Source organism: Dendropsophus ebraccatus, chromosome 6, assembly GCF_027789765.1.
Source record: "Dendropsophus ebraccatus isolate aDenEbr1 chromosome 6, aDenEbr1.pat, whole genome shotgun sequence".
In the NCBI taxonomy this organism is placed as follows: domain Eukaryota; kingdom Metazoa; phylum Chordata; class Amphibia; order Anura; family Hylidae; genus Dendropsophus; species Dendropsophus ebraccatus.
Window position 1 is genome coordinate 9,392,855 of NC_091459.1, and position 27,258 is coordinate 9,420,112.

Here is a 27,258-nt window from a genome sequence, read left to right on the forward strand (position 1 = left end):
TGCATTTAGAGGCTTAATTAGCCAGCGCGGCAACGGGACCCGTGCTGGCTAATAGATTAGCTGCCCGGCTGTACATACCCCTCTCTGAACTCCCCCCGTGGCACCATGACGTATCAGATACGTAATGGGTCGCTAAGGGGTTAAAGTTACATTATTTTAACCTCTTAGCGTCCCATGATGTATCTGTATGTTACCAAAACTAACAGCTGCATTTAAATGCTCTCCATAGGCCATCCCTGGTGGTCTAGTGGATATGTCCCACCCCTCCCACCATGTAATTGCAGAGGGGTGACCAGTTCCTGTTGCCGGACTGGAGGTCAGCACTGATCCTAGCTCTGCATTGAATTACTATAGACTCCAGCAGCCCATAGTAATCCAGTGCAGAGCCTCACCCGACAGACCAAGGCAATGCCTGGGCCTCACCAGACTGACCAAGAGGGTGCCCGGGCCTCGCCATCTGTGATGAAAGTCCATTTAAAAGCTATCTTTCACCCATCTCCCAAGCTCGATATGCTAATAAAGCAAGTACAAAATAATTTAATAATGTTGCTAAAATGGTGATTTGGTGAATGGAAAGAATACACCACTTCCTTCAGGACATACAGCAGCTGATAAATGCTGGAAGACTTGAGATTTTTAAGTAGAAGTAAATCCGCAGTGTGTAATGCACCAGGATTCCATAGTGTGAACATACCCTTAAATTCAATAGACTTCTCAATTAAATGTACTGATGTACAAACAACCGCCATGACAGGCAGCCGAACTGCAAAATGATTTTAAAGGGGTTATCCAGCGCTACAAAAACATGGCCACTTTTCCCCCCTCTCTTGTCTCCAGCTCAGGTGTGGTTTGCAATTAAGCTCCATTTACTTCAATGGAACTGAGTTTGAAACCCCACCCAACTGGAGACAAGAGGGGGAAAAGTGGCCATGTTTTTTAGCGCTGGATAACCCCTTTAAATGGAGAGGAAAAAACATTGTGTGAACATAGCCTAACAGTGTCAGTCAGTTGGAACATGAATTGCAGCTGACAGATTCCCTTTCAATAAAAATTTTAAAGTGATTTGAAACCTTAATGGCCTTCGGTGTATAGCATAAACCTCAGGGAATACAATGTACAATAAGCTATTAAAAGAGTTCAACAGAACCGTGTACCTGTTTAGTCACTAGAGAAAGAACAATAAGAAAAAAATAGACATTTTTGTATTTTGTCTATGACTTTTTTTTTTCTAGTACAACTTTTGTAGAGTTTGTGCTATGGACTTTTGCATGTTATATTAAAGCTGCTGTAGATTTCAGTGAGGATGTGGGATATATAGGCAGGATATAGAAACCTTCTGTTGCACGTAATTGATCATGACCCCTCTAGTTTTTACAAGATTTTCCACCATGTTACAAATATTATATTCAGAATTTCCAATAATGCAAAACTGGGCAGAATTCCTAGGTATAACAGATGGAGCAGAATGTGTAGACAACAACATAGACTAGTTCAGCCAACTGCTCATAAAACACTGAATTAACCAAACATTTTACTATATAGATATATATAGCAGAGCCACATCCAGCCTGTTCCCAGACCTGGAGCCATATGGGCACATGTAACCACTCGCTGGTAAGATGTCGCAGTAATGGACACTAACAAGACCGGCACACCAAAGAGATATCAGCCAAATGTGCTCCGGGGATACCTAACAAAACATTTCAAGAGATCGGAATAGACTAATGCAAGTCATCCAGAACAGGATTTAGAACCAAAACACATGTAACCTTGTATCCTCATGTGCGGGAAGAGAGTCGCTGCAGACAGTTATAGAAAGACGGGCACATGTATAGTGTTTGAATGATACTAAAATAGATGGTAGAAAGCACTTCAAGGGACCTAGAGAATGAGACACTAAAGACTAGGAAAGCTACGATTTGCTGGCGCCGCAATATCCGCTAGGTGGTGGCAGACCCCCTCTATCTCCTATGGGCTCCCAAGATGATCTAAAGATTGTCTGGGGAGCCCCCCCGCAGCTCCCCGTGGCCCTTACCCCCCCACTTACCCGCTCGCTGTCGGCACATGTAAAAGCACCGTGAACAAGGAGCAAGCGAGCGTTGACCTGACAGCACAGCTTTATAATCTGTATTGTTCCGCTAAAGCAAACCTGGACCACCATAGAATCCTATGGTAATTTAAAGTGAATGTACCATCGGGTACATCGCTGTGCTTTTTTTAATCTTTATCAATCGGCACTAGTGCGGTGATCCTGGTGGCATGGTCCTTTTATTAAATAGCCTCCCAGTTCCTGCGCTCGGCACCGATCTTTCCCCAAGCACAGGCCCACTCCGGAGCACTGGGAACAGGCCTGCCAGCCCCCAGTGGGACAAAATCTCCTCCCCTCTGTGATGTGGCTCCATTGGAATCAATGGAGGCATGTCACAGAGGGGAGGGGATAGTGCCACACTGGTGGGCGGCGGACCTGTTCTCAGTGCTCGGGGTGGGACTGTGCTCGGGAAAAGACCGGTGCCGAGTGCAGGAACTGGGAGGCTATTTAATAAAAGGACCATGCCGCAGCTATCCTTACATCGGCACCGATTGATTCAGGTAAAAAAAAAAAAAAGCTCAGCGATGTATCTTCAATAGAACTGTGAAGTGGCAGATGTTGTATTCACTAAATATGCCGTTAGAAATTATAGTAAAATGCACTAAAGTATCACACCCTAAATAAGTACAATTGGTTCTAGGGGAGAATATCTATGTAATACAATGTGCAGCATCGATTCATAGACCTCTACGGTCACATTCCCTGTTATAGTTATCTACATCCACAGGCCTTATAGAATAAGTATAACTGAAACACATATAACATCCACAGGCCTAATATAATAAGTATAGTACACATAGCAACCACAGGCCTAATATAAGTATAACAGGAGCACATATAACATCCACAGGCCTAATATAATAAGTATAGTACACATAGCAACCACAGGCCTAATATAATAAGTATAGTAAACATAGCAACCACAGGCCTAATATAATAAGTATAGTACACATAGCAACCACAGGCCTAATATAATAAGTATAGTACACATAGCAACCACAGGCCTAATATAATAAGTATAGTACACATAGCAACCACAGGCCTAATATAAGTATAACAGGAGCACATATAACATCCACAGGCCTTATAGAATAAGTATAGTACTAGCACACATACCATCCACAGGCCTAATATAATAAGTATAGTACACATAGCAACCACAGGCCTAATATAATACGTATAGTACACATAGCAACCACAGGCCTAATATAATACGTATAGTACACATAGCAACCACAGGCCTAATATAATACGTATAGTACACATAGCAACCACAGGCCTAATATAAGTATAACAGGAGCACATATAACATCCACAGGCCTAATATAATAAGTATAACACTAGTACACATAACATCCACAGGCCTAATATAATAAGTATAACACTAGTACACATAACATCCACAGGCCTAATATAATAAGTATAGTACACATAGCAACCACAGGCCTAATATAAGTATAACAGGAGCACATATAACATCCACAGGCCTTATAGAATAAGTATAACACTAGTACACATAACATCCACAGGCCTAATATAATAAGTATAGTACACATAGCATCCACAGGCCTAATATAATAAGTATAACACTAGCACACATAACAACCACAGGCCTAATATAATCAGTATAGTACTGGCACACATAACATCCACAGGCCTAATATAATAAGTATAACACTAGTACACATAACATCCACAGGCCTAATATAATAAGTATAGTACACATAGCATCCACAGGCCTAATATAATAAGTAAAGCACTAGCACACATAACATCCACAGGCCTAATATAATCAGTATAACACTAGCACACATAACATCCACAGGCCTAATATAATAAGTATAACACTAGCACACATAACATCCACAGGCCTAATATAATAAGTATAGTACACATAACATCCACAGGCCTAATATAAGTAAAGCACTAGTACACATAACATCCACAGGCCTAATATAATAAGTATAACACTAGTACACATAACATTCTGAATTCCATTGTGTGTGACCGTAAACCATTTTTTCTTATAAAATGAACTGATTTGAACATTTAGGTGAAATAAAGTAAATGTTAGTGCTCAGTATGTTCCTGATACAGCGAGTACATGAGGCGCTGTCTGATAGCGTTATCCCTCTCATGTTCATTAATTATGCCCAGATATAGTGTCACCTCTTCCAGCTTTTTATTGCAGACCTGGTGATAAATCAGCGGCAATAATTGGCTGTTCGGGTCATAACGAGAAGGTGCGATGGGTTAAAGCTTCTTCAGAAGTGTCAGAACATTGGAAGAGTGATATAACCAATAGATTTCTCATTACTTAGGCAAGAAGAATGAGGACTACGGGAAGGGTAGGATGTTGTACAATAAAAGCCTCTATGAGTTGTGAGGTTCTCTTTTCTAGTGCGTCTTTTTTACCTTTTTGTTAATTCTTCTATTCCAGGGGTGGGCAATTAGTTTTCCCATGGGGCCACATAAGAGATTGAAATGGTTTCCGAGGGACAGTTGATGGTAGATGCGGACTGCGTTGAGGCGTGCGCGGGAGGGGGGGGGGACCTTAGCCTCAGACTCACAGGTGACATCTTCTTTGATCTGAGGTGTAATTTTCCCTTTCCTCTCCATCTGGCCCAGCCCACCACACTTTCTTGCCAGGCAAACACCTTAGGCTCCACACTTTTCCTTCAACATCCTTCCTACATTTTTCCTACCTATAGGGTCCTATACATTAGTAATTCTGCTGTTTGGTGTCATGCGCAGAAGTGAGTAGGTATGTTGGTTACCCCCTATGTAGGCTCCCCCATGTAGTAATAATATCCTCTTTTATGACCCCCAATATAGTAACAATGTCCCCTGCTGTGCCCCCATATAGTAATAATGTCCCCTAATGTGCCTCCATAAAGTAATGTCCCTGTCTGTGCCCCCACATAGTAATAATGTCCCCTGATGTGCCTCCATATAGTAATAATGATCCCTGCTTTGCTTCATAGTAATAATGCGCCCTGCTGTGCCCTCCATATAGTAATAATGCCCCAGCTGTGTCGCCATATAGTAATAATGTTTCAGCTGTGTCTCCATATAGAAATAATGCCAGGCAGTTTCCTGTTAAGCATCATTTGAAAGGACAATAAACAAGGTCCAAGACTGATAACTGCAGGTGGCTGCATAAATCTTGATGCTGCATGTTTTCCACATGGAAAATTGTAGTTTGCTGCTCCAGAGTTGAATCTGGTAAAAATCTTAAGGTTTATGCACCTAGCAACAACTGCCAATGTTGTATATAACCAGGCTCTGTATATAGCACTGCCAATGTTGTATATAACCAGACTGTATATAACACTGCCAATGTTGTATATAACACTGCCAATGTTGAATACAACCAGGCTGTATATAACACTGCCAATGTTGAATACAACCAGGCTGTATATAACACTGCCAATGCTGTATATAACACTGCCAGTGTTGTATATAACCAGGCTCTGTATATAACACTACCAATGTTGTATATAACCAGGCTCTGTTTAAAGTCTTATCAAATGACATCTCAGTTAGGCTATTTGGTATTAAGGAAGTTAAATGTTTTTACAAAACAGTTTAACAAAAACTGTCGCCACATTGCAAGATCCATAGCGTTCTTATCTTTTGCGTCATGGAGCAGTTTTTTTGGGTTCATTTTTTGGCGGGAAAAATAATAGTTGTTATTGATACCAAGTTTTACATATGTATGATCTCTTTTATGACAAATATTTTCTGAAGCATTAAAATACAGCAATTCTGTATGTTTTTTTTTTATTTTTTTATTTACAGGGTGCACCTGGAGATAAAAATAATTATATAGTTTTATAGCTTGTGTTGATGTGGACATGCCAACACCAAACATGTATAAGTTTTGTGTTTTCTAGGTGTTTTATTTAACAGTTTGTTATAGATGGGAAATAAAATGCACTTTTATTATTGGGGAAGGTTAGGGGGGATTTTTTCGAATGTTATACTGCAAACCTTTTTTTTTTTTAACTTTTCCACTAGTGTACGTTACCCAGTGTAATTACTGTTACAATACACTGTACTACCAGCCAGCCAGGATTCCACAGCAATTGGCCGACGCTGTGATTAAACAACGGTCGTTGTTTAACCCTTTCACGACCATAGGTCACTGATTCCTTAACGCCCAGGTCTTTTTTGGACATCAGCTTATGGGATTATAATGATCCCATAAGATGATGTCCCTATGTCTGCCCCCTCTCCTTTGTCCCCTGCCGCTGTCACAATCTTGTAACAGCAGCAGGGGAGTGAGGGTAGGGGGCAGAGGGCACGGCCGCGCGCCCGGCACACGCCCTGCCTTTCCTTCCTCACCATGGCCCGCGCCCTGCCTTCCCTCCCTCCCCCCACGGCCTCCGTAGCCAGGAAACCGGAAGTCTGAGGCTACCATCGGGGGTTCTGCGATTACTTTGCAGAGCCCCGATGGATACAAGAGAATTCTCCCTCTGTAGAGGGAGAATTCTCTGTTACGAGCCCTATAGATGCTGCGGTCGTGCTGACCGCAGTATCTATAAGGTTAACTCTCAGCATCGGAGCGTGGCACTGGTGCTGAGAGTTGCTGTGGGTCTCTGGCTATAACTTATAGCGGGACCCGCCGTCGATGACACAATCGCAGCTTCTACACCTGTGTCATCCTGCATCGTAAATTAAAGTCACTGCAGCATAGACGCCATAGACTGGAACTACGTTAATTTACTGTGCAGCGGCGGGAGGGGGTTAATAAAAAAAATACATTGTCTGAACGTGGCCTAAATTTGTATAAAGTTCATATAGCAAACATGTTAAAACATTTCCTTCAGCCTTCTACCTCTAACCTAAAGCTATGTTTCTAAATTAAAGAGGTACTGTGGCAAAAACTTTTTTTTTTTTTTTTTTTAAATCAACTGGTTTCAGAAAGTTATATAGATTTGTAATTTACTTCTGTGTACAAATCTCCTGTCTTCCAGTACTTATCAGCTGCTGTATGTCCTTCAGGAAGTGGTGTATTCTCTCAAGTCTGACACAGTGATCTCTGCTGCCACCTCTGTCCATGTCAGGAACTGTCCAGAGCAGCAGCAAATCCTCATAGAAAACCTCTGCTGCTCTGGACAGTTCCTGACATGGACAGAGGTGGCAGCAGAGAGCACTGTGTCAGACTGGAAAGAATACATGGGAAGTATGGGAAGACTGGAGATTTGTAAATCGATAAAACTTTTTGAAACCAGTTGATTTAAAAAAAAAAAAAAGATTTTCACTGAGTACCCCTTTAAGTGTACACTGTACATCCTGTCAGTCACAAATGGAGATGCTTTGATAAAAGGGAAGATGATTTTCACCGGAGTACCCCTTTAATCTGGAGAACTTGCTCCTACCATTGTTAATACGATTCAGCCATACAGACTTATACTCATGTACACTAAGTAAATAGCACAGTAGCGATGTGTCCTCTAAGCTGGGATCTTTATGTAGTATAGTAATTGGTTTCGCTGGGTGTCTTTGCTAATGACATGTTATTGTGTCGTACTATGGTTGGTAACTTAGCACAGCTACATTTCTTCTGTTGTGTTCCAATCCAGAGAACAACGGCCCTAATTGATTTATCTGGGAGCCACGTCCACAAGTTATATTGCGGTCAGCAGTGATTAACATCCAGAGGTGTTGTGAGAAACGGCCCTGGCAGCGTCTGCTCTTTTCTGATGGGGAAGGAGCTTACAATGAACTCGCTAGAAAAGGAGACTTGTAATATGTATGGTGGCGGAGTCTGTAGATGCTGTTTCATGTAGTCAGAGCTTCCAGGTAGACGGGCAGACTGGTTCTATGGGGAAGTACAGTGGCGTAGCTACCATAGAGGCAGGGAAGGCAGTTGCTATGGGGCCCGTGGAGGGAGGGGGCCCAGGGAAGATAAGAGCCTCCTGTGTCCTTTTGCTTAACCCCTTATTTACTGCAGTGTGTAAGTGACCCAGTGTTCTCTGACATGCTGCTAAACAAAAAAGGGTTAATACAGAAGACAATTAGCTCTCTGCCTGACTACTTTGATAGCCTCTGACCTCTGTTCTCTGAGTTCCTGCAAAGGTCAGGGGTTATCAGTGCAGGAGTAGTAAAGGAGAGAGCTAATTGTCTTCTGTATTAACCCTTTTTTGTGTTGCAGCATGTAAGAGAACATCGGGTTACTTACACACTGCAGTAAATAAAGGGTTAAGCAAAAGGTAGTCTGCTCCTGCACCTATGTATATAACCATAGGATTCTGCCTCTGGCCACAAGAGAGTTTTTTTTAGTGTGTAGGGGAGGGGGGCCCCATACAGTTTTTTTGCTATGGGGCCCATGAATCCTAGCTACGCCCCTGGGGAAGTAGCTGGCAGGACCTGGAGTGCTGCTGATCGCTGTTTATAAACTTTTAAGGGCCTTTTACACCGAGTGATTATCGGACATATTCAGACGATTATCGACCTTTATGGCCGATAATCACTTGGTGTAATGGCTCCTGTTGAAAGGCAACTGATTCTTGTCTTTCAACATGTTGAAAGTCTTTTCAACAATAACGACGGTCTGCTGGCCGTAGCTCCCTGTAATAGGAGCAGGGGCAGCAGACCACCGCTATATCTTATGGACTCCTTGGACGATCTAAAGATCGTCCAGGGAGCCCCTCACGCAGCTCTTCGCTCCACCCACTCTTACCCTCTCACTGTTGGTGCGCGTAACAGCACCGGCAGCGGGCGGGGAATGAGGAGCAAGCAAGCGCTCATCTAAATAGTCGGTACTTGCTCCTCATCATCGGCCCGTGTAATAGGGGCTATAGTCATCCTTTTTGTTACCAGCTGATTGTCTTAAAGGTGATGCCAAACTACAGCAGGAAACCACCTGCATTGATACATTGACCCTCAGGGCTTAGCCGAACACTGAATGTCAATCATGCACGGCTGAGCAGCAGAGGGGGGGGAGTGTTCTCCTGTGGTTTGGTCCTGCCTCTCTGACACTTCAGCTGGTAATGAAAATGACAATTTGAAAAGTATAAATCAATGCATGATAAGGCTATGTTCACACAATGTACTATTTTTTAAAAGAATGGTCATCGTTTTCAATAAATTCATCTTTTCAGCCTGGGCTGCACTGCATTGAAATCAATGCAATGATGGCCATTACAACGGCCGTTGTCCGATGCAACTGTGCAAAAAAAATTAGCATGTCAATTAATAACGGCTCAAGTAGTTTTAATCGGGCACGTGAGGTCGGGAGCGGGGTGGCAAGTAGTGATCTGGGCTGGGAGCCACCCGTGACTAGTCACAGCTCTCTGTCAATCAAAGAGCTCCCCGCCCAGATGACTAGCTGCCACACCTCTTCCGGCCTTGCTAACCCGATTAAAATTACTTTTTCCCTATTCTAAAGCCTCGGCTGTCGATGCGGCTGGTAGCTGCCCAGTAGATCTATATTGTGTAGCTGGGAACCATATCCGCACAATCATACTGACTGGTTCCCTTTAAGCAAAGAAAGCTTATTTGTCAGCAAGCTAGAGGGCTGTTTACCTAAAGGAAATGCTTTGTTACAGTTACATTCTAGTCTGTTAAACATTTCTTTTTCTTCTGCTTGTTTATCTCTCTTTATCAAGATGAATGTCAAAAACAGACAAAAAAAAGTAAAAACCCATATTAGGATATGATTAAGTCCATCTGTATGGTTTTTGCATCCACTGTATGTTCCATTTCCAGAGGCGAGCCCATAACCATATGGCCGGTGATACAATGGATTCTGTTTTGGCGTATACATTGCATTTGTAATTAAACAGATTGGGTCGGGTGATTGACTTGGCGATTTTTTATTTTTATTTTTTTTTTTTTGCTAAAACAGTAAAACAAAAAAAATGCTGACGGCCAAAGTCTGGTATAAAACGTCCGACATCCATCCCACTTTTACAACTCATTCGCCTTGCTGGGAACATACTGAAACAGATTTGTATTTTTATTTTGCAGAAATTGAAAAATTTCAAGAGTCTGAGGCAAAAAAAGAAGATGAAGAAAAGAAATACCTAGACATCATCAGCAACAAAAACATCAAACTGTCAGAAAGAGTACTGATACCAGTTAAACAGTATCCAAAGGTAATTTTATTTACACGATTATGCTAGTTTGAGCTCTGTGTTAGAAAAACAGACCCCCCCCCCCCCATAAAGATATAGTACAAAATAAGTTTAAAAATAACGTTGGACATATCACGTTTAGAAGAAAGTAAATTGCACCCAAAGTAGTCAGATATAATTTTTTTTTAAATTGAGTACCTTTACTGGAGTTAATTTAAAGCGAATGCCCCAACAGGGTCATCGCTTTGGTTTATTTGCAATAACAGACCGGGGATGCGGGTGGCGCGGTCCTTTTTTGATACCCAATTCCCGTGTATGTTGTCAGTCTATTCCCAACCACCAGCCTGCCCCGGACCACCAGAGGCAGGCCCGCCGGCCCCAGTGTGGTAATCTCCCCACGGTGACGCATCTCCATTGATTCTAATAGTGCCGCGTCACAGAGGGGAGGGGTCTTCGTCACACTGGGGGCCGAAGGGCCCTCCCCTAGTGCTCTGGGGCGGGCTGGTGCTTGGGAATAGACCAGCGCCGTTCGCGGGAATTGGTGTCAGTTAAAAAAAGGACCGTGCCACCGGCATCCCCGCTCTGGCACCGGTCTGTTAATGTAAAAAAAAAGCTAAATGGTGTACCTGGTACAACATTTGCTTTGAGGTTATGTTCACACAACGTATATTTTCATAAAACCATGGCCGTTGTACAACGGCCGTGATTTTACGAAAATATAAGTTACCTTGCCGTCTATGGAATCCCGGCCGGAGCGTATACATTGAATATCGGTCGCAGAAAACCCTGTCAGTACACACTATTGAGCGATTGGCTCCGGCCGTACGTTCCATAGCGTGCTTTGGCGAGTTTTGATGTGGGCGTGCACTGATAGGCCCGCATCAGAACTCTGCGGCTGCAAAGATGATCTTTTCAGAAACCGGCCGTTCTGTGAACTGCCCGCGTTAAATAAGGACAACATAAACTAGTGACAGAAATGCTGAACAGATCGGTTTATTACTTCCATCATTCTGTTCAGCCGTTCTCCTAATATGCAGGAGAATAGGATTCTTGTCACACCCCTCCCCCCGCCCTCCAGCTGCTGATTGACAGTTGACTGCCTATACACATCATGGATAGATAACTGGCAATCAGCAACTGGTGGGCGGAGTTTTCTGCTTCTCATGAATATCCAGGACTACTGGGCTCATGCACATAATGGAGAGAAATACTTATTGTCCATGTTATTCAGGAGGAGATCTCTGGATCAGCTGCACAGAACAATATAAGTGATACATCATTCTGTTCAGCTTCTCTGTCACTAGTTTATGCTATCCTGAGATAGGACGCCATATAACTACTGACAGAGTATATTTAATTTTATTTTGTTCTAGATATGTAAGTACTGTCAAATACTGTAAGGATACTATTAGAGACATGTGACTATCAGTTACCTTCAGAATATCATATGCAAGGAACTTGATGAATTGTGTAAATGAGAAGGTAGAGGGAAGGGTGAGGAGCGGAAATCTCCAGGATTTATGTTTTTAATGATAAATCTCAGTTGACTTTTCCAGCGAACGTTTTTTATTGAACGATGTCATAAATCTGAAGGATAAACCTCCTTTAGAGAGCGGAGTAGGATACAGGCCTGGGAAGCTGCCTGATACAGATGAACAGATTTATGCAGAGCTGCTGACAGAGAATATTAGGCCAGAGACTGATGGCTGAGATTCCTTCATCTCTTTTTTAGTGTAAAACCATTTTAGAGGTTTGGCTTACACAGATGCTTCATTAAACCAGCGCCATTTCTGCCGGATACTAAATTACTGCGCACAGATCAGGGCACTTCTACAAATGTAGACTGAGGGCGTCCGAGTGCCGAGGATTCACAATGAATCTTACCTCAAATTTATTGCTATGGCGCTAACATGGATGTGAATGTTAACGTGAATAAAATAGTAAATATAAACTATAAAGCAAAAAATTTTAGCCAATAGCAATTTCGCTACAACTGACCCGATATATATTTTATATAGATTTAAATTTTTTTTTTTTTTTTTTACCTCCATGTGGACCTGTGGAATTTTTTAATTAGTTTTTTCAGCCTTCTATCAGTCAGATATTTTTTCTTATTATGCTAAAGTTTTGTTATTTGAATAAGTCGCCAGAATGATGTTATTTAACTTCTTGAAGACCCGGCTCAAAAATACCCATGTGACCAATTGCGTTTTCATTTTTTCCTCCTCCCCTTCTAAGAGCTCCAGCACTTTCAGTTTTCTATCTACAGGGCCATGTGGGGGCTTGTTGTTTTTTACAGGAATAGTTGTACTGTGTAATGGCGTCTTTCATTTTACCATAACATGTATGATGGAACCCCAAATATATTATTTATGAAGATATAAATAGGTGAAATTAGAAAAAAGAATGCAATATGGTAACGTTTGGGGGGTTCCTGTGTCTACGTAATGCACTGTATGGTAAAAGCGACATGATACTATTATTCTATAGGTCAGTCCGAACACAACCTTATGCAGGTTACACAGATTCTTCAATGTTATATATAGCTTTTAAATAAAGCTTTTAAATAAATATTTTTTTGCAATTAATTTTTTTTTAAATGGGCCTATTATGACGCTTATAACGGTTTTATTTTTTCACCTACGGGGCTGTATGGGGTATCATTTTTTCCGCCATGATCTCTACTTTTTATTAATACGATATTTGTGAAGATAGGACGTTTTGATCACTTTTTATTAATTTTATTTTATATAATGTAACAAAAGTGGGACAAAGGGTACTTTGTAATGACGCCTTTCAATCTACCATAACATGTATGATGAAATCCCCAATAATTATTTATAAAAATCAAACTTGAAATTGGAAAAAAAAAAATGCAATATTGTAACGTTTGCGGGGTTCGTGTGTCTATGTAATGCACTTTACGGTAGAAGTGACATGAAAGTTTTTTTTTTTAATGAAAGTTTTTTTTTTGTTGCAAATAGTTAAACTGTCCCTATTGTGACTCTTATAACGGTTTTATTTTTTCACCTATGGGGCTGTATGGGGTGTTTTGCGTCATAATTTCTGGGGGACGTTTGCCATAGCATAACATTGATCAGTGTTATCGGTGCTCTGCACAAAGAGTCTGCCTGTGGCAGACTCTATGAGCAAAACAGCGGCTAAACTGCACAGAGGAAGGTAAGAGACCTCTGGAGGTTTGGGAAAGCAATCGGGACCCCTGCAATCATACTGTGGGGGTCCTTATCTGTAATTGACAGGAGCTGCTCCTGCTCCTTACACTTTAAGGCTGGGTTCACACTACGTATATTTCAGGCAGTATTTGGTCCTCAAGTCAGGTCCTCATAGCAACCAAAACCAGGAGTGGATTGAAAACACAGAAAGGATCTGTTCACACAATGTTGAAATTGAGTGGATGGCCGTCATATAACAGTAAATAACGGCCATTATTTCAATATAACAGCCGTTGTTTTAAAATAACAGCAAATATTTGCCATTAAATGGCGGCCATCCACTCAATTACAACATTATGTGAACAGAGCCTTTCTGTGTTTTCAATCCACTCCTGGTTTTGGTTGCTATACAGCCTCACAAATACAGCCTCAAATATACATAGTGTGAACCCAGCCTTACACTGCGATTGCTGTTTTTAAGGGGTGCAGCCAGTCATGAAGGGTGAGGGCCCAACTGCTCATAACTTAAGGCATTCGGGACTTCCAAGGTCCTCTAGGGGTTAAATCATATAAACATATTCCTATTTTTATGTGTTTTTTATCCAAATAATCTCGGAATGTTGAAGAGGTTATCCAATTACCTCATTCACAAACAGTTTTTCTTTTTTTTTTATCGTCCTTTCAATGTCTATACTATTAAATTCAATGGACTTTTTAATTAAAGACAAAGGGCAATCAGTCCACCTGACCTGGAATAATGGACCTACAGGAACAATATGTATATATGTTTGTAAGCATGTTCTGTAACCTCTGTGACCTCTGCAGAGGTCGATCTACATGGAGAGGGAGGCTGAGCTACTATTGTTTTCTTTTTTCGTCCCCTTTCTACTGTCAGGCTATGTTCCTACTTTGTAAGACACGGAACGGCCGGTGTCAGAAAAGATTGTCCCGGACGCTACTGCAGTACCCTATTATTTGTACAGCCAGAGCATTAAATGAGATATATAAGAAGAGATCTCTTTAAGACATATTGTGTTATTTTCCAGTTATTTGTATGGCATTTGGATACTCTTACTATGTAATTAGATAGAAAGCAGATAGACATTGCTGAAATACTTTAGAGGAAAGCAATTACTGTTGTGTAAATGCAATGCAAGATGGCATAATTTATCATTACCCATAATGGGTCCACTTTACATGGCACTAAAATCAATGTTCATTTTGAATATCTAAATCAACGCTATTTCATTCTCATTACGATAACGGCAAAATTTTCATGTGGGGAAAAATTGTAATTGTTCAGGCTATAACTATTTCCTTTCTTTGAATGTAAACAGAAAAAAACTAAATAAAATGCAAAGGTCTATTCTTACTCATTGGGAAATTTTTTAGGTAGCAACTCTTTAAAGGAGAACTCCGATGTGGGTGGAAAAAAAATTGCTAAATCAAGTAGGGATCATTGTTACCGTGTGTCTTCTTTGAGCCCTGAATTGTCGCTCTGAGACACCCACACGGCCCCTTTTGCCAATCCTCCATTCTTCCTTTAGGTGCGTGGAGCTCAAATCGTACATGCCCTGGTGTCCTCCTCTTCTGTTACCAGCCCATCTGTCCCGCCCATTCACAGTTTTCTCCAGTCTTTGCATCCCGCCCACTCACTAAAGAACACAGAGGAGAACAAAGAGGAAGGAGTTGCCATCCTGTGGGAGAAACTCCCCAGGAGTGACAGGAGTATAAAACATCACAACCCAAAATGGCGCCCACAGTCGGACAGTAGGTTGTGATGGAATTGTTTGGGACAGGATTTCTCCTTTAAATAAAATAATCCCTTTTACTGTTTCATTATGGCCTAATTAAATGTTTTACAGATTGTCTGTCTAGTAAATAAATAAGAAGTCCCTATCAGATTATGCAAACGTTAGAATTTTTAAACTAAAAAATCATGTTAACTTCTTGACGACCCAGGACCTGTACCTGTCCTGGGTTGGGAAAGGGAGTTCAGAGGGGTGTCGCGTTTTTTGTCCAGATGGGATCGGCAGTGCCGGCTCTGATCCTCTATGCCGTTTAGCGTCATTTACTTGTGTTATTGCATAATTTTGGTGAATACGCTGCAGTACTGCAATGGAATTCCAACATATGTGAACGCAGCCCTAATTTCACTGCAGACTTCTGCACAATCAGTGAAATTGCAGCTGTTTCTGGCTGGTCAGAGATGATGATCCAGCCAAGCCTCCTGTGAGATCACTCCCTGCCCCCTGTCTGCATTATCAGCCTGTGCTCAGCAAACACACACAATGTAAGACAGAGGCATGGAAGATTTGTCTCCTAAGGTGGGAGAGCAGTGGGAGCAGGAAACAATGTGGATTGGCATAGACGCCATTTTTCTTTACTTCCTTCATGACAATCAGCTACCAGTGTGGCAGAATCACACAGGTACGGTAATACATTGTATAGACATATCTATATAACTTTTCATGTACTTTTATTAGAAAACAAGTTTTCCTTATGTGGAGTTCCCCTTTAAATCTAGAACTAGGTGAGTGATGCGTGATTCAGATTCCCCATCTGACAGTGCAGATAATTTACCTCCCAGCCTATAAATAAATATTATGCAGGAATATCCAAAAGAAGATAATTATTCGTGTCCGTAAAGGTAAACACTTTTTATTCTATCCAATCAGTAAAGTGATGCGTGTTGGCTTGTACAGAAGTGTAATCCATCAAGGTGTTATTCAACAAGCAGAAGGTGGATCAATTGACCGATCTAGTGATGCATAAGAAGCAATTCTAAGCATTTTCAACAAATACAATTTTGATATACTCCACATTTTTTGTGCTTCTGGAACAGATAAGATTCTATGAATAGAAAACACCCTATTAATCATAAGCTGATAGCACTACATATTTATCATGTACAGCAGACAATAAACTTCTCCAATATATCATACGAGGAGGATGGCAAAGGGACCATATTGCCATTTATTAGGTCTCCTGCACATGGCATAGCCATTTGCCCGGAGCCTTAGGCTTTGTGTGTGCAATTGTACGGTGTCATATTATACAGAAATCAGCTGCAATATGCTATACAATGGAGGTTTGTTTGTTTTGTATTTGTATAGAAGGAAATTGGAGACATACCGAGGTACAGCAGGACCCCATAGATATCTGTATAACTGAAAGAAGCCCTAATATGCTTTTTTTGCATGGGACCCCAGTGCATTGGTTTATGATTCTGTGTTTGAGTTAGGCTGCGTTCACACGTTTCATAAAGTTGTCCGTAATTGCGGATCTGTAATTACTATTCAACTTAGAGCACATTGATTTATATTGGGCTAGTCACACAGTCTGTGTTAATTTTGATCCATAATCCGTTCGTTAAAAAAAAAAAAAAGGACGTGATTGCGGTACGGATTACCAATAGAAGTCTATGGGATCCATTTTTTTACGGATGTCACGGATCCTTGATGTCCTCAAAAAACATGGATCAAATTTATGCAAACTAGTACTATTCACATTTTACTGATACAGAAACAGATGCAATTCCAGATGATTTTCCACGGATCACGGAGAATGACGCCTTAGAGGAAAAGTGATTTTTTTTTTTAAACACCAGTGGAGGGGAGTGTACTTTCCTTTCAGTATTTTACTTTGTTCAAATCCAAGAAAAAGCGGGCTTCATATTTTCTGCCGAGCTTACTGATAAGAGGAAGGTAATTAGTAAGTGACAGCAGTCAGGTTTGCCTGCGATGACTCCGAGCCCTGCATGTTAAGCAGCACCGACTCCATTTTTACGTTGCATTTGGTGCACACAAAAAAAATTAAATGTTGAAATTGAGTGGATGGCCGCCATTTAATGGCAAATATTTGCTGTTATTTTAAAACAACGGCTGTTATATTGAAATAATGGCCGTTATTTACTGTTATATGGCGGCCATCCACTCAATTTCACCATTGTGTGGACAGAGCCTTTCTGTGTTTTTAATCCACTCCTGGTTTTGGTTGCAATATGAGGACCACAATACTGACTGAAATATACATAGTGTGAACCCAGCCTTAATGTTTTACACAAACAACCCAATTCACCTCTGCACACAATGGAGCATGAGGCTGGAGCTGCACGCTCCATTGTGTGAACTGACATGTCTTTGAATAGCAGCCACAGAAAACTGACATGTCAGTTTTTCGTGCGGCCGGACAGAATCCCAACCGGACTGATACTATGGGTATACGCTCTGGACAGGATTCCATTCATTTACATCCAACGTATGTGTTAAATAAATCACGTCCATTGTTGCAAATTGCAACAATGGCCGTGATTCATTCAATACATACGTTGTGTGAAGATGGCCTATAATATTAATAATAATAATTTTTATTTAAATAGCACCAACATATTTGCCATCAATGTTAGCTACACAGATTCCTGCTGAAACCATACAAGTTCTAATTATTTGCATTTCATGGACATTGTATATTTGTGTCATAAAGGATTTGGTTTCCGAGCAGAATACAGAATCTATCGCAGTGTATGCCAGCGAATATTTCTCCAATACCAGTACTATAACTGAAGTCTAGCATCCTAACATTAAAACTACAATAAGCTTTTCTTGCAATTAAGATGATAATGATATTCGGAAGATCATTAAAGCTTTTATGGGCTCATTAAAAAACAGGGCACTAATTTAAATGTCATGCTTTGTATTACCAGCTTGAATGAGAAGACAAATGAAACGCCGTACGAATTCCGTCTCCTCCAGTTTTTGATGATTTTGGTCACTATCCCCGTTGGCAAAGTCCAATGATCATATAATAATCCTGAATGTAATTTGGTGCTTTGATTTTATTTTGCAGCGCTAGCATTCATGTGCTGACACGGTGCCATGTTACTGGAAATGAATCCATCCATTATCACAGGCACTGTTTTTAGCTCGGTTTGATATTTGAGCCGTGTGATACTTGGAAAGTTACTTGTGAAAAATATAAATGGAAAATTCCATCAGCTCAGCATTTTAATAGCACGATGACCCATTACAGGGAGCATAATGTATTCCTATTACTGTAGGAAAAGACTCCATGGACGGGTTTATGTGGCACAATATTAAAGGAGAAGTCCAGTGAAAATTTTTATTACAGTATTGTATTGCCCCCAAAAAATTATACAAATCCCAAATATACACTTATTACAGGAAATGCTTATAAAGTGCTTTTTTCCCTGCACTTACTACTGCATCAAAGCTTCACTTCCTGGATAGCATGGTGATGTCACTTCCTGGATAACATGGTGATGTCACTTCCTGGATAACATGGTGATGTCACTTCCTGGATAACATGGTGATGTCACGACCCGACTCCCAGAGCTGTGCGGGCTGTGGCTGCTGGAGAGGATAATGGCAGGGGGATGCTCAGTGTCCTTCCAGTGCCCTGTGTCTCTCAGTGTCCCCCTACCATCATGCTCTCCAGCAGCCACAGCCCGCACAGCTCTGGGAGTCGGGTCGTGACATTACCCTTTTATCCCGACGTGACATCACCATGTTATCCAGGAAGTGACATCACCATGTTATCCAGGAAGTGACATCACCATGTTATCCAGGAAGTGAATCCTTGATGCAGTAGTAAGTGCAGGGAAAGAAGCACCCGTAATAAGTGTATATTAGTGATTTGTTTAACTTTTGGGGGGGGGGGGGAATACAATACTTTAATAAAATTTTCGCCTGATTTTTCCTTTAACTCCAGTCAAGTAATGGACATCCCCATAAAAAGATATTGAGATCTTGGCCAGCACGCTGCATTTACAGGCAGAGACATTTTGTTAGAATCAGGAAGTATTTTCATAGAAACATAGAAGGTTGTTCTTATTATCTTAGGATAGATATATGTATATACCAGGCAGGATTACATTCTGTTATTGTAGATTTACCAACAACATCTGCTGGAAGTTTGTTCCAGGCATCTACTACTCTTTCAATAAAGTAGAGAGTCCGAGAGGAATGTGGGAGGAACAACAAGGCAGCCTGTAGAGGCTGTATAAGGGTACATGCACACTACGCTGCCTCCACTTAAAGTTTCGCCCAATCCATAGAGTCAATGATATTTGCCGGCGAATTCCGCTGTCCGCCCAAAGAACTGAAATGTCAATTCTATGCAAGGAACCTTTGGGGTATCTGCCGGGGTGCTTCTCTCTGAAGCAATCAAGTCTGTTCGAGTCTATGTAAGAGTAGAAGAAAATGAGAATGCACTCACCTATTACAACTTGTCCTTTATTTGGTTATTTCATACAATCCATAAAATGCTTAGTGGCTGGAACGCCAGCACCTTCAAGGACGTTTGAAGGTGCCGGTGTTCCAGCCAATAAGCGGTTTATGGATTGCATAAAATAACCAAATAAAAAACAAGTTTTATTGGGTGAGTGTACTCGAATTTTTTTATACAATGTTGTTACTTATGGAATGATGACCTTAAAGTGTCGCTGTCATTTCACAAAACTTTTGACATGTAATAGAGGCATCATAGTGAAATGTCCAATGTTTTGATCGGTCCGAGTGCTCAGACCTGTACCGATCGGGAGATAGAGCCGGCAGAAGACCGAGCTAAGCGTGGTCAGAATTATAATGGAGCTTGACTGATCACATGACACAGAGGCAGAAGAGAGCCCGTCATTTGGAGGGACCTGTTCTGCAAGCTTTGTCCGGGTTGGTGATATTTCTCTCTGCATGTTGTGCGCTTCGTCTCAAAGCCGAGAGCGACCCTCGGTGAGCTCTATCGATTATTGGAAGTGCTATATATATCCTTGCACAACTTTAAGAGGTGAGTGGTTAGCTTGGCGCAGGGGGCAGTGTCGGACTGGCCCACCACAGGACCGGAGGATCCTCCGTTAGGCCCCCAGCTTTAGAACCTGCACTAACACTGACTGACATGTTGATTCTCACTGGCTCTTCAATGGTGTGCCCCCAGGATCATTTCCTCTGGTGGGCGCCAGATACCCCTGTCCGACACTGGCAGGGTGTGTGTGTGTGTGTGTATTGGGTGCTCATGTGAAAGAGTAGCGGTCGGGTGGCGTCCAAGGCTCCGTGACGGGGAAGCCGTCTGAGGCAGAAAACCTAGAATTGCCCTTGCTTATTAATACTTACCGCCTAACAAGCAGATATATGAACACCGTTACACTTTACCGCAGCGCTTCTTTACTCTATGAAATGCTTTTCTGTCATTTCTCGTTTAGCAGAGACGAGGGCAGCATGTTAGCGGCCGTGTAAGCAGCAGATTGTTAGGTGTACGGTACTTCTTGAAATTTGTTCAGCTAAAAAATAACCAGCCTTACACTTCTGTATTACACACTGGAAAGTACGGAACAATCCCGTTTTATGTGGCGGTTCGTTGTCTGAGCCGGATGTGAGAGCCGTTCCGTCATGCTTTATGCCTTTTTGATTTACAAAATTTAAATGTGCATTTCACCCAGGACTCCGTCTAAAATTGTGTCTGGGATGCTGGAGGGTTGAAAGAGTGGAAGTATTGAACTTTTCAATGATTGAATTCGATTATACGGTACGCCTGAACAGAGACATCAAGAAAGTTTAACCAAGGAGTTTCTAAACTCATTATCGCGTATCCAGAGGCGGTGTTTTATTTTACAGCACTATCTATTCCAATAGCATTTATAGTAAAGATTTTAGTCAATTAGGTAAAGTGATATATAGGAAGTTGGGTCACTACTAGGACTCATAGGCTGATCAGTCATAGATTTCATCTCCCACTTCACATGCTTCTTTTTACCAGTTTTATAACGGGATCACTGTTCTCTTTAAAGGGGCACTCTGGCGAAAAATCTTTAAAAATCAGCTGGTTTCAGAAAGTTATATAGATTTATAATTTACTTCTAGTTAAAATTTTCAATTATCCCAGTACTTATCAGCTGCTGTATGTCCTGCAGGAAGTGGTGTTTCCTTTCCAGTCTGACACAATGCTCTTTGCTGCCACCTCTGTCTGACTAAACACTATGGCCCTGCCGCGTCATCGGCCCACTCCTTCTAATGATAATCAATGGAGCAGGTGGGCTATAAGCATTGGTCCTAACACCGCACCGGAACAAAGATTACTTTGACTCACAGCGTGGGAGCAATGCTGAGGAGGAAGGTAACACACATCTTTCTCCTCAGAGTCCCGGGCGCTATAGGAGGCTATCAGCAGGTTAGATTCCTCTAACCTGCTGATAGTTCCCCTTTAAACGCTTCCATCATGGCAGATTTAAACAGGAAAACCTGCCTCTTTCTAAGTAACTGGATTAGACGTGAGAAGTCGGGAGTGATCCCAAATCCAATCCTGTTATCTATGACAAGCCAAGGATGTTCCGTTCATTCCAACTCTCTGTTACATTATTTCCCTGTAGGAAGGAAATCTCTCAGTTTCTTATAATCTTACAGGAAATAACACATCTCTCCAGTCCGTCAATGTGTAATAAAGAGGAAGGCAAGTAACACAGAGTCACATCATAGTTATAAGGACTCGGCTCTGTGTGGGTTATACGGCTGCAGACACCAGCAGTGACTGCAACAACCATTTATAATGTTATAAACCTGCTCTTTCCTAGAACAGCTACAGAGACAGAGAGGTGGAATGGAGGGGGCATTGGGGGACATGGGGGGGACATGGAGGGGGCATTGGGGGACATGGGGGGGACATGGAGGGGGCATTGGGGGATATGGGGGGACATGGAGGGGGCATGGAGGAGGCATGGGGGGGACATGGGGGGGACATGGAGGAGGCATGGGGGGACATGGGGGGGACATGGAGGGGGCATTGGGGGACATGGAGGAGGCATGGGGGGGACATGGGGGGACATGGAGGAGGCATGGGGGGACATAGAGGGGGCATTGGGGGACATGGGGGGACATAGAGGAGGCATGGGGGGACATGGAGGAGGCATGGGGGTCATGGAGGAGGCATGGGGGGACATGGAGGAGGCATGGGGGGGACATGGAGGAGGCATGGGGGGACATGGAGGAGGCATGGAGGAGACATGGAGGAGACATGGGGGGACATGGAGGAGGCATGGGGGGGACATGGAGGAGGCATGGGGGGTCATGGAGGAGGCATGGGGGGACATGGAGGCGGTATGGAGGGGACATGGAGGCGGCATGGGGGGACATGGAGGCGGCATGGGGGGACTTGGGGGAGGCATGGAGGGGCATAGAAGAGGCATGAAGGGGGCATTGAGGAGGCATGGAGGGGGCATGGAGAAGATGTGGACAGGGCATGGAGGAGGCATTGAGGAGGCGAAATGGAGAGAGTATGGAGGGGGCATGGATAAGGCATGAAGGGGGCATGGAGGGGGCAATGAAGGAGACGTAGACAGGGCATGGAGGAGGCGGCATGGAGGGGCAATGGAGAGGGCATGGAGGTGGCTCAGAACTACCTCTTCAACCTTGCAGTTGTACAAAGAAAGAGCGGTTGTATAACTATATTAATGGCAATATGTTGCTGTAAACAAAGGTACAATGTTCTCTTACTATGACTAGAGATGAGCGAACCGTTTCGGCCGGTATGGGATCCGGGTCAGATTTTCCCAAAAGTCCAAGTCCGGTCGGATTTGGATTTTTGGAAGTCCGCTCCGAAATTTTTTACATTTTTTTTTCTTGATGCCCGGAACACTTCCAACCAGCAGGGATGTTGCACTAGCCCACCCCCTGTATCACGTCGGTATAGCTTTAAGAGGAGCGGCCTCTATGTTCACTACTGCTGCTCCTGTACTGGCCTCAAATGACTATTGCTGGACCTCCACTGGCCTCCAATGACTACTGCTGCTCCTTTACTGCATGTATGACCTTTTTGCTGCATAGACCCTGTAATGGTGAGTTTCCTGCATAGACCCTGTAATGGTGAGTTTCCTGCATAGACCCTGTAATGGTGAGTTTCCTGCATAGACCCTGTAATGGTGAATATTAAAGTCTAAAAAAAAATAATTTACTTTGAGTTATTGAAAATATAATGATGTTACTGACATCTAGAGCCCTAAATTCAACCAAATACACTACCCCCGTATCATATAGATGCTTTAAACTATGTAATCCGAACAAATCCGAAATTCGGTCGAACCGAACGTTAAAAAAAAAATCTGGAAGTCCGGTCGGAACGAACGTTTGAAAAGTTCGCTCATCTCTAACTATGACCTATACATACAGAGCAGTCACTTACAATGATGTATTCTTACAGAGCGGTCACAAGAGTCAAGGTTGTAGTTAGTTTTCTCTTAGGTTGTGTTCACACTGAGGAATAGGAAAGTTTTCTGCTTGAAATTACTTCTTCAGCTCTACGGGAATTCGAGTAGATCTGCATCAGAACATTCCGTCCGTTAAATCAGCTATGTGAACAACAGAGCGGACACCCCATTGAACACACTGGGACACTGCTCTGTACATAGTTTATAGGTGGAATTTCAAGCGGAATACGCTTTAAATTGAGTGCGGATTCCACTTGAAATTCCTCTCCTATTCTTCAGTGTGAACATACCCTTACTATAACCTGACTACTGATGTTTGAAGTGAAGTACCCCACCTACAGCTGACAGAATCCCATTATAGGTGTCCGCCCACACCGTCCCTGCACATCTCCTTAGCATGCCCACAAAACTTCCATATAATTAAGTGAGAACTTGTAAGTAAGTGAGATTTGTAATTTACGTCTATTAAAATATCTACTTATCAGCTGCTGTATGTCCTGCAGGAAGTGGTATATTCTTCCCAGTCTGGAGAGCAGGAGAGGTTTTCCAGTTCCTGACATGGACAGAGGTGGCAGTAAAGAGCATTGTAGTCAGTCTTGAAAGAATACACCACTTCCTGTAGGACATACAGCAGCTGATAAGTACTGGAAGACTCGAGATTTGTATTCTCTGGCACTAGTTGATTTATAAGAAATAATTTTTTAGTGAACTACCCCTTTAAGATTAAAATATAATACACTATTATTATTTTCGGACAGCATAACTTATTAGCAGACTCTGTGTATTAACGCTGTTTAGTAAAACCTCTTCTTCCGCTAGTGACATATTTTATCAGGTGAAGACACATTTTACATAATTGGAATATTTTTTTATGAGAACAAGATGGTATTTTAGAATGAGTGATTGGTTTTTAATCTGTTACTATACGAGGGGCAGTAATATGAAATTGGTTTTATAGAATTTTAAAAATTGATGCTACATTTAGCATTGTAATGGCAAATATGCGATTTATACTCCTTCTATTTGTCAGGCCTCAAATGGATTTTCTTCATGATTTAGCAAACTGGTGTCTCACAGGGAAATGTCCTAAACCTGATTCGATTACTTAGAGTCAGTGAAGAGAAGGAATCGCATTACATGCACAGTGTGTAATATCAAATTATTTTGTGTAAAATTCGACCACAATTGCAATAATTTGCAATAAAATACAGTAATGTAAAATATTAAAGGAGAAGTCCGGCCGGGAAGTAAAAAATCATTACGAGTGGGGAGAAATTAAAAAAACAAGTTATACTCACCTATCTCAGCGCCCGTGCAGACCGCATCCCGCTACTGGACCTCGCCAGCTGTCTCCTGAGCTCCCTTCCGGCTACGCCACGACCCAGCCGACAGATGCCCCACTCAGCCAGTCAGTGACTGGGGCGGGTCTTGTTTCAGTCACTGATTGGCTGAGTGGGCTAAACCCCACCAGTCTATGACATTGAGGCCGGGTTGTGACGTACCCAGGGCCAGTAAGCATATTGCCTTATTAGTTTCCCCCTGCCCCCTGCCTGTAGTGGTATTTTACCCCCACCGGACTTCTCCTTTAACCCCTTTAGGACCTATGACATACCGGTATGCCAGTGGGTCCAGTGGTGCTATGAAGTGAGCTCAGGAGCTAAGTGCACTTCATAGCGCATGGTAACCAGTTGCAATGTTGCAATCGGTAGCCAGGTCCTTACTGTTAATGACGGGCTGCCACAATCGCGCCACGGCCCACCATTAATCCCTGCAGTGCTGCGATTGCAGCATTTAAAACAGTGACAGGACCTGCACTCCTGTCACTGTCTGATCAGGACCCCTCGCAGTGTGACTGCAAGGGTTCCAATCAATCTAACTGGATGACAGAGGCCTCTTACCTTTCTTCCGGCAGTCAGTTCGGCGATGATTGCGCAGGAATGGATTTGAGAAGAGAAGAAATCTCAGTCTTTTCTTTATGACCTGTTCCCTGTTTATAGTCTGTTCCTGGTTTTGCTTAGAAAATATGTCAGATAAATCTCTCTAAGTAAAGGCATCCTTAGCTGTTACCATGATGTACCAGATGAGGCCCCATTCATACTGGATTTTTGTGCCACGTTTAATTTATACATTTTGAAAGGAACAAAATATACCAAAATGTATACAATAGCACAGCCATAGACTAACATTCAACAACGTATGTTAATGTATAGTTCAAAAAGATAAAGAATCCGGCACTCACCCAAAGTCACAGCAGCCTTCAGTTTATTGTAGACATTGGCTGCTAGGTAGGGAAGTGGGAAGATGGCGAGTGGGCATTTCTCTAGAGGCAACTGTTTTGCGCTGGATGCGCTTTGTCGTACCCGGTCAACATCTTCCCCCTTTACTGCCTGGCGCCCGATGTCTACAATAAACTGAAGACTGTTGCAGCTTTGGTTGAGTGCCGGATTCTTTATCTTTTTGAACTATTGGATTGCTGTTTTGTCTCCAGTGCACCTCCAACGTTATACGGTCCTACATCGGTATTGCAGTAGTTAGACTCAACCATACTTTTCACTATTATGCCTTAACAGTAGTTCCAACCATTCACCACTTTGTTACGTATGTTAATGTATACTATACAGTAGCATTAAAGGGGTTGTCCGGCGAAAAAAAATTATTCACAGAATAACACACATTACAAAGTTATACAACTTTGTAATGTATGTTATGTCTGTGAATGGCCCCCTTCCCCGTGTTTCCCCCCACCCACGCTAGACCCGGAAGTGTGGTGCATTATACTCACCGCATGTCGTGTCGTCCACGGTCTCCGATCGTCAGCAGTGACGTCTTCTTCGGGAGCTTGGCGGATCTTCCCGAGTGCCGGCCGCCCTCTGCAGCGTCATCCGAAGCTCAGCCGCGATTGGCTGAGCATAACTGTGCTCAGCCAATCGCGGCTGAGCGGCTGATGACGCGGCCACGTCATCAGCTGCTCAGCCGCGATTGGCTGAGCACAGTTATGCTCAGCCAATCGCGGCTGAGCTTCGGATGACGCTGCAGAGGGCGGCCGGCACTCGGGAAGATCCGCCAAGCTCCCGAAGAAGACGTCACTGCTGACGATCGGAGACCGTGGTCGGCACGCGACAGGTAATGTATAGCGCACCACACTTCCGGGTACACGGGTGGGGGTGGTGGGACACGGGGAAGGGGGCCATTCACAGACATAACATACATTACAAAGTTGTATAACTTTGTAATGTGTGTTATTCTGTGAATAATTTTTTTTCGCCGGACAACCCCTTTAAAATGCAGTATGAACAGGGCCTAATCTAATACTTCATGTTAACAGCTATAGGTGTGTTCACATGTTTAATTTTTTTAAATTTTAATTAAATATATACTGTAGCTAGAAATTAATGTGTGATCTGTTCATGCTGGTGACACACGTCCCAGGGTAGTAATTTGTCAAATAGAGAATTACACTGCGGCATTACCTGGAAGTTATTGTCTCTTTGGATGCACTATGAAAAAAGTATATAGAAGCCTTATAGAAGTTTCACTCTATGACTATGTTCACACTATGTCAAAAAAGAGAAAAGTTGGCAGTTTTTTCTATTTAAAAAGACATTTTTCTGCGAATTTATTGACTTCAATGCAATGTATTGAAGTCAATGGACTAACGGATGTCCAATGCACACAGTGTATAAAATGAGGAATGTTGACTAGAGA

The 27,258-nt window shown here is 42.5% G+C and overlaps 1 protein-coding gene across 2 annotated transcripts in view; it reads left to right on the forward strand.

The window, feature by feature from the left end:
- Positions 1-27,258, forward strand: part of KHDRBS2 (KH RNA binding domain containing, signal transduction associated 2) — a 180,826-nt gene that overhangs the window by 37,239 nt on the left and 116,329 nt on the right. For both annotated transcript variants that reach the window (XR_011363480.1, XM_069973408.1), the window contains exon 2: positions 10,067-10,194. Coding sequence is in view for 1 of the 2 variants with exons in the window: in XM_069973408.1 (XP_069829509.1) it covers positions 10,067-10,194 (128 nt within the window). In the remaining variant the exon portion in view is untranslated. The remainder of the gene's footprint in view (positions 1-10,066; positions 10,195-27,258) is intronic.